The 9,082-nt window shown below is 37.1% G+C and overlaps 2 protein-coding genes across 2 annotated transcripts in view; one reads left to right on the forward strand and one right to left on the reverse strand.

Moving 5' to 3' along the window:
• Positions 1 to 3,619, reverse strand: part of LOC106066987 (ATP-binding cassette sub-family G member 8-like) — a 38,916-nt gene extending 35,297 nt beyond the window's left edge. Inside the window, exon 1 of the mRNA XM_056022323.1 lies at positions 3,259 to 3,619. The gene's annotated coding sequence lies outside the window, so the exon portion shown is untranslated. The remainder of the gene's footprint in view (positions 1 to 3,258) is intronic.
• LOC129925109 (uncharacterized) lies at positions 392 to 5,012 on the forward strand. Its single transcript, XM_056023470.1, has 2 exons — positions 392 to 461; positions 3,979 to 5,012. Exons 1-2 carry the CDS (start codon positions 392 to 394, stop codon positions 5,010 to 5,012), a joined length of 1,104 nt encoding a protein of 367 aa, XP_055879445.1.
• The last annotated feature ends 4,070 nt before the right edge of the window (positions 5,013 to 9,082 follow it).

Below are 9,082 nucleotides of genomic sequence, written 5' to 3' on the forward strand. Positions count from 1 at the left end.
GCTCAAATGTCAGGCGTTTTGGTTTTGGTCCTACAGGTTTTCTTATTGCCTCATTGAAGCAGTAGTGAGGGGAGACAAATCTATTTATGTAAAGTTGAGTTTGGTTAGACAGGGTTGTGGGCCCTGTCCCACTAAACAATAACACTTTGTGTTAAAAGATGATACTTAAATTACTATTCTCTTAGACATTTAGGTCATTCTTTCAAAATATCACGTACACATTTTATTGTTACACAGATCAATAGGAAGCAGTCAATTTGTATCTAGCAAATCTAGTGAACAGCACTGGTGGATCAATGTTTTTTTTTTTTTAAAGCAACGGCTTAAAGGAAAGATAAAACAAAGCAGACAATCTACCGGCCATTTTAGGACCCTTCAGTCCGTCGAGAAGATGATCTCGTCTTTGGCCGATGTTGCACGAGAGTGTTATGTGGCCAGCACAATGACCAACCCGGACTACTGTCAGGTGGCCATTATTTTTTCAATCTAACATACATTTGTTATTAAGAAAGAAATTATCGCTCTATAAGTTGTATAAAGGAAGTATTGTCTTTTAAAAAAGTTTTTTTGAATGTTCTTCTTGTTATTAATGAAATTGGAGGTCTCATTTGATTACATCCACGTAACCGAGTTGGGGGGCGGCCAGCTTTTCTTGACCCAGACGCTAGTTGCCCGTAAAGAATATCCTCCATCCGTCGGACCAAGCCAGCGCAGGCGGCGTTCTAGGAGGACTGTAAAAATGCTGGGGAGACCCGTTCGTGCAAGGATCTCAGTATTGTACGCTATCTCTTGGCAGGTGATTTTCAAGATCCTTTGGAGGCTGTGCAAGTGGAATGAGCTTAGTTATCTCTCTTGCTTTGCATAAGACTAAGACTAAGACTGCTTTATTGATCCTTATGGAAATTGATTGTGATTACAAGGACATTTTCTCATATAAAGACAACACAACAGAAACATACGCATAAATAGAACAGACACAACTTAAAGAGTTCAATCAGCGACTACACACAGGCATCTTGGTCCTTTTCATGTTTCCTGATCAACGATAGTGGCGTTGAATAAGGCTGGCTGACCGAATAAGATACGAACGAGTTTTTGTACCGCTCTGTTCTTGTCTTGATTGACAGCAGTCGCCCACTTCGCGACGACCTGACATAGTTCTGATGGAGCGGATGGCCGTTGTCTTTCAATATTTTTTCCTATTTTTCTTACACAATTTTGTTCAATAAGTTCATTTAAATACGGTAGTGTTGTGATTTTTGATGCCCTTTTTTATAATGTTTTCTAACGTCGCAACAGTTTAGATGAAGCGTTGCCTTGAAAACAAGTTATTCCATATGTTATCCGATTTTGCACAGTTGCGCCGTAAAAATTATCTAGGATCTTCTTATTTAGTTTAAAGCTATTTAGTTTGTATAGGAAAACTAGCCGCGACTCACAGCCGTACAGTAGCGTGCCTTATAGACCTCCATGTTGGTCGCTGTAGTGAGCTTCTGATGATGAGCTGCAAATGTAAACTTTGAGAATGTTTCAAAATCTACTAATGTAAAAGACTAGACTAGATCAACATTCTAGTTTGTAATTGTATGCGAAGCTCATATGAATAACTCCAAGCAATCATGAAGCATTACAAAAGACCCCGATGTGTTCCACCCAGGCAGGTAAAAAGGCAGTTTCAATATTTTCAGAAAGAACATCAGAATGAAATTCTAACAAAGGCAAATGACAGAAAAGAGTGGTGCCCCAACGATCCAGCAGACCAAGGGATAGGTGAAAGTGGAGGTGAATTTAGATGTGAATGTCATATAATGAATATCTAATTGATCTAATTGCTTTGTAAAGGGTCTATCTCTTATTCAAAGCCTCAAGAGAAAAATAGACATTTCCTTAGAAATTTATTTATTTATTTATTTTTTTTTTCGTCTGTAGAGTGAATATTAAATTAATGGTTCACTCGACAATATCAAAAACAACTTATTAATTGTTGTTTTAAATTATTTTCCACTTATATGCATACTAAATAGATTTTTTCTCTTAAATTTTTTTTTTTTTTTTTGTGTAAATGTAGTAATTAGTATGACAGAACTTATTTAACTTAGCAATACAATTGTAAAAATACAATAAATCTAAACCGTTTATTAAAAATATGGTAAATAGTTGCTTACCTTACTAAAGCTTCCCGTGTTTGTTACTATTAATAGTGAATAGTTTTAAAAATGATGCATTGTTATTTAAAAAAACAACTGCTTGCATATTTGAATTTGAAAATTAAAATGTTCGCTTTCAGAAAAGAAAAAAGTAGCCGTTGCATCAGAACTCTGAATGGTCTAAAATATTATGATTTCGGATTTTCAATACCTTTTCTAGTTTACGTGATCAAAACGGGACGGACGGACGGACAGACCACACAAAAATAATAGCGTCTATTCCCCATTTGGGGGCTGTTAATAAAATGAGAGATTCTAAAAAACACTTATATTACTTGTTTAATGCTCCAAATTTATCCATACATTTAAGATATCCCTGAAATATATGTCTTTATTTATTGTTAATACGTTTGTTCAATAGGTTGCAAACGTTTCACGGATGGGTGAATATGGAATTTCGAAAACAGCTCGATCGATTTTTCTAGAAATTTAACAGTTGATGTATGTCTTTGAGAAAACAATTAGCTAATGGGCCACACAGGGAAAACTCTGGTTTGACTTTTATCATTAAAAAAAATATATAATCAAATTAAATTAGGCTATTTTGAACACGCTTTTCAGTGGGTATTCCCGCACTCGTCTCAAATGTTTCTCTGGATGCATATATAAATATATAGGTAAAAGTGGGGAGACTCCTTGCAGTATTGAAGCATTACAAAAATAAAAAGAATGAGACAAAATAGACCGTCATCAGCTTCATTAAGCCTCCATGGATTAAATAATAATAACAATAATAATAATAATCGCGTTAGTTTCCTTTTCAGGTCTTGAGGTCTCTAGAGCAGTAGACGGTCATCTGTTTCCAAGGCGCACGGTTAACGAGGGTGTGATGTGGCCAGCTCAATGACCAACCGCCTTTACTAACTAATGTCAGGTACCAAATAGAGCTGGGTGGACCCAGAAAATCCGGAAATTAAAAAAAATCACAGTCTTTACCAGGATTTGAACACGGAAGCCTCCGGTTCGGATGCCAAGTGCTTTACCGCTCAGCCACCGAGCCTCCAAAATTAATAATGAAACAAATTGATATTAATACAAGAAATTGTTTTACCTGTTTGAGTTTAAATCCATTTCAAAAATTGTATTCCCATTCAAGAAAGTAGAGTCCACACCAACTGAAGACTTTGTTATTGTGACAAGGGCAAAACATAAAGAGTGTATTACATAAAGCTATAGCGTAGTGTCTAATATAGCTGTAATTGACTCAATTTATCTAGTTAATGTTTTGAAAGAAAGTTTCTCTACATCAGTGTCAGCCAGACTCTTAAGGAGAAAACAAACACATATTACACATTCATGTGTCTTGTTTGTGTGTGTCGTAAAGTGAGTGTGTCGCAGACAGCACACGAGTCTACCCGTGTAGGAGAGAACGAAGCAAAGACACAGGCTTTGAACACACGCCTTGTTGCTTCTTATCAAGAAAGGAGTCAAACTGGGCCAGGTTTATTCTCTCAAAGTTTAATCAGACCTTTTTTTTTTAAATAGTGGGCCACTATTTGTGGGCACCCCTCCCTCCCCTAACTTTGTGAAACTCGCCCCTCAGTACAGGTAAAGTTACCAATTTAGTCACTGCGTCAAGGAATTTACCATCACGAGTGATTGACTGTATGTCTGTGTGTAGATTTTATAAGTGTGTCTGTGTTTAGATAATCTATAATTGAATATTTGTTATTAAAATAATAATATCAATCGAGGGGATAACGACAAGTGACCTCGCAGACACATTTGAAGTCCTAAACATTCCTAAGAGGATCCGTATCACCTGTCAAAGGGCAGTACTATTACAGACCTGTCAAAGGGCAGTACTATTGCAGACCTGTCAAAGGGCAGTACTATTGCAGATCTGTCAAATGGCAGTACTATTGCAGACCTGTCAAATGGCAGTACTATTACAGACCTGTCAAAGGGCAGTACTATTGCAGACCTGTCAAAGGGCAGTACTATTGCAGACCTGTCAAAGGGCAGTACTATTGCAGATCTGTCAAATGGCAGTACTATTGCAGACCTGTCAAATGGCAGTACTATTACAGACCTGTCAAAGGGCAGTACTATTACAGACCTGTCAAAGGGCAGTACTATTGCAGACCTGTCAAAGGGCAGTACTATTGCAGATCTGTCAAATGGCAGTACTATTGCAGACCTGTCAAATGGCAGTACTATTACAGACCTGTCAAAGGGCAGTACTATTGCAGACCTGTCAAAGGGCAGTACTATTGCAGACCTGTCAAAGGGCAGTACTATTGCAGATCTGTCAAATGGCAGTACTATTGCAGACCTGTCAAATGGCAGTACTATTACAGACCTGTCAAAGGGCAGTACTATTACAGACCTGTCAAAGGGCAGTACTATTGCAGACCTGTCAAAGGGCAGTACTATTGCAGATCTGTCAAATGGCAGTACTATTGCAGACCTGTCAAATGGCAGTACTATTACAGACCTGTCAAAGGGCAGTACTATTGCAGACCTGTCAAAGGGCAGTACTATTGCAGATCTGTCAAAGGGCAGTACTATTGCAGACCTGTCAAATGGCAGTACTATTGCAGACCTGTCAAAGGGCAGTACTATTACAGACCTGTCAAAGGGCAGTACTATTGCAGACCTGTCAAAGGGCAGTACTATTGCAGACCTGTCAAATGGCAGTACTATTGCAGACCTGTCAAAGGGCAGTACTATTACAGACCTGTCAAAGGGCAGTACTATTGCAGACCTGTCAAAGGGCAGTACTATTGCAGATCTGTCAAAGGGCAGTACTATTGCAGACCTGTCAAATGGCAGTACTATTGCAGACCTGTCACACTGTCATAATTTCTCAGTGAACATTGCTATAGTGAATACAATGAATTTAGTTTCCCTATCACAGAGCTCAACCCTGGCAGAGCTAGAGAATGAAAATTAATTTATTTTCATAATAATAATAATAATAATAATAATAATAATAAATAATAATAATAATAATACCGGATCTTCTGTTCGTTGATAAAAAAGAAAAAGCCGCTATCATTATCAACATCGCCGTACCACTGTCTCGTAATTTAAGAAAACCTGAGATAGAAAATCAAAGAAAATATGGGAACCTAGGCTTGGAGATTAAGCGTCTATGGAAATTGTCCAAAATAACAATATACCCCATTGTTATATCAACCGGGGGGATAATAACAGCTGACTTCACAGACACCTTCAAGGCCCTTAACATTCCTAGGAACATCCTCGTTGCCTCTCAGAAGGCGGTACTGCTGTAGACCTGCCACATCACCAGAAAATTCCTCAGTGGAAACTGTTAAAGAGACTACAATGAATTTTCTCTTTAGCGAACCTCGACCCTGGCAGCGCCAGAGAATGACTACTCGTTCATTTCTAACATAATAATAATGCATTCTGATGATATATATATATATATATATATATATATACATATTTAATACTTTTACTTTTATGCTCACAGAAGGCGTAAGTAGCAAATGGAAACGTGACTTCTGATCATTTCTCACAAGTTACGGAATAACCCCACGTGATGACATGCCAACTACTGTAAAATAAAAAACGCAAAGTAAAATTCTGTGGCTATATTACAAGGTTTAGGCAAAGGACCTTCCTTCAGGGAACAGTACCAGGGAAAAAAAGAGGCAGACATAGAAAGCGATGGGAAGACAGCTCAAAGGACGGGCCTGCCATGACAAAACTAATTAATTAATAAGACTAAGACTAAGACTAAGACTGCTTTATTGATCCTTATGGAAATTGGTTGTGAGTACAAGGACTCTTTTCTCATTTTAAGACATCATTCGAAGTCTGAAGCATTAATACTAATTAATTGACTAATTGGTATTTTAAAAAATTCATTCACGGGTTGTCCTTGACAAAGAATTGTGCAAAGTTTCAAATTGACCAGAGAAAAGGAAAAGGGGAGCAATAAGGTTTATAGGAAAAAGTTTTGACCCTCTCTGACCAAGATATAAAACTTTAGTAGAATAACTTAAGTTGTAAAGCCCACCATAATCACAAGTAGCGGCTCGCTCTACTAAAAGATGATGAATATCGACTGCAACCATTTGTTAAAAAAAAAAAAAAACTGTAACTATTCACTCCAGTAGTGGATCTACTTTTGGCAGTTAGCTCTTTAATAATTGTATTTGGGTGGCTTGCATAATTTCGTAAGTAGGCATATATATTCTTATTGAAATGAAAGTACTCATGCATAGTGGAAGATGAGTTTTTCTACAGCCAGGCGCAAGGATCTTAGTCTTGTCACGTGTTTGGGTTTAACACGGCTAAACTTCAGGCAGACTGTACGTGTGTTGGGGGGGGGGGGAAAGTTAGCAAATAGACTATTGACTGTGACACTAATCTGACATTTTTAGCAACTATAGAACCTTTTTTTTTTAATGGTCTCAGAAAACTGTACTCTAGTTGGTAGAGAACTTTTTTTTTTTTGGTTGCGAAGACTTTTGTCTGTTTGGCTTTAAATTCATGGGAAAGAAGAATAGAACATTTGACTAAGAATAGAACATTTGAATGAGAATAGAACATTTGAATGAGAATAGAACATAGGATTGAGAATAGAACATTTGACTGAGAATAGAACATTTGACTAAGAATAGAACATTTGACTGAGAATAGAACATTTGACTGAGAATAGAACATTTGACTGAGAATAGAACATTTGACTGAGAATAGAACAGCAATCCTAGAATAGATAAGCGGTTCAGTATTTGATCTCTATAAATGACATCGAGACCTCATTAGCATAATGGGACAACAGTTTACACCACTCATAGGACTTAATATTTAAACAGGCTGGACCAGTATTTTGAACATTACACAGTTTCACAAATGGGCTGTCATCAAGATTAAACCCACCTAGCCGACACGGCGGTCCTTATATAATGTTGTGGTGGTTTCAGAATAAGGAATAGAAAGAAATTCCCCGCTGTTAGCAGGACACACGAACTGAGGACCGTGCACTATGTATATGGCACAACCCAAGTCGCAGTATGGATCGCAGCCATTGTTAAACCTTCAGACAGAAGAGTTCCAGGTCCACCATGATGACGCATGTCTCCGTTAAAAAGGATTTCTCCAAACGACCGTTTCCAACTGATCGCCAATGTGAGGCTGAGAAGCATTGCCCGGGTATATAATATAGGTCAATGTACGTGAGAAATAAAGTAAAACGTGTGTAGGCAGTGAGTAGGCACTAAATGCGATATAAGGAAGAAATACATTTAACACTAAATGAATCATAGAATCTAAATGAATTATGCCGTGACATCTTGTATTTCCTAAAAAGGTCAATGATGTTTTAGTCTGATAGGTAAAGATAACTATGGGATACTGCTCTGTTATTATAGGTACACTTCTGTTTTTTTGTTTTTTTTTCAAGTCCAACCAACTTTTTGTTCGTAGTCTCCCTTGAAATAGTTCGTGATAAAATTTTCAATAAGGAACTCAAAATAACCCTTGAGATTTTCTAATCAAGGAAAACAAAATTCCCTCCACTATCAGCTGCCTTAGTTCATTGGCAATTCTCTGATAAAACCAAAATGTGTAAACGGCACTATTACAATCTACTGTTTGTTGTAGGGAATTAATGCAAGTCTGTCTGGAAGCCAAACATTTCAGGGGAAGTGATGGTGGGGGGGGGGGGGGGAAGAGATTGAATGTATTGTTTATTTGTTGTAGCTTTGGTATGAAGAGTTATACCCCTTTATGTATTCCTTGGTTATGAATCTTGTCAGTCTCACGTTCTGAAGTCGTCTCTCCTAAGGCCGCTGATGACAATACCAAATATCTTGCATCATTCAGAGACAATCTTTAACTTTCTCCTATCGTCACCATAGAAACCATAGAAACACACACACACACACACACACACATACACACACTCCACTATTACAGTCAACTGTTTCTTGTAGGGACTTAATGCAAGTCTGTCTGGAAGCCAAACATTTCATAGTCTATTTGTGAGATCGATGTCAACTATCACGAGTCTATTCGGTGTCTTGTAACCAGTGTCGTGTGAAGCATGTCAAGTGATGTTGGCTCGTTTCGAAGTGAATCGTATATCAATGGTCCTTCTTAAATCTAAATATAATTATACATCTCAGTAGTTCGATTTAAAAATACAGAATGGAGAAAAAAAAGATAAAACAATCAGAAACGAAATATCGAGCAAATTAAAAATAGAAAGTGGAAGCAATAATATACATTGTAAGTAGATCCGTGCGTCAGTTCTTGTTTATTACGGTACGAGGAGGAACATTAGTCTTTTTTTTTTTACTTTGGAATATGGAGAAACTGATGTCTTCCACAACTCAAGAAAACATTAAGAAACTGGATCAGACACAAAATAGAGCAATGGGATTCATAACAAACGAATATTCACATTTGACTAGAGTAACACCTTTAATAAAATCACTAAATTTAGAAAGCCTTCAGGAGAGAATACTCAAAAGTAAAGCAGCAATTATACATAAAACACTGAACCATAATCTCCAAATACAAAACAGAATTTAATAAAATACTCTGAAAGACACAAAGAGAAAGGCACATTCCTCGTTCCATATGCTAGGACAAATTTGTACAAATACTCCTTCTTCACTAGTGCTATTAGAGTATGGAATGTGTTGCTTGAGCTAGCCAGGAAAACCGGTGACTTGGCAGAATTTAGGACATTGGTTAATATGCATGACTAAATGCATGATGCGTAGGACAAAATCATCTTTTTTTGAAGTAACGTCTGTATTCTATAAGATAAGATAAGATAAGATAAGATAAAACACTGGCACTGCTGATCAACTTGATGAGGGAAATTACTTGATTACAAATTAAAATGTTGATATTTTAAAGATGTTAGCATAATTTAAATCCCTCTTATC

Source organism: Biomphalaria glabrata, chromosome 3 (genome assembly GCF_947242115.1).
Source record: "Biomphalaria glabrata chromosome 3, xgBioGlab47.1, whole genome shotgun sequence".
Lineage (NCBI taxonomy): Eukaryota > Metazoa > Mollusca > Gastropoda > Planorbidae > Biomphalaria > Biomphalaria glabrata.

Excerpts from the sequence above, each read along its gene's own strand:
- LOC129925109 (XM_056023470.1), top strand. The coding sequence starts at position 392 with ATGATCTCGTCTTTGGCCGATGTTGCACGAGAGTGTTATGTGGCCAGC. Across the intron at positions 462-3,978 it reads AATGACCAACCCGGACTACT|GGCAGTACTATTACAGACCT; the intron begins GTCAGGTGGCCA and ends CACCTGTCAAAG.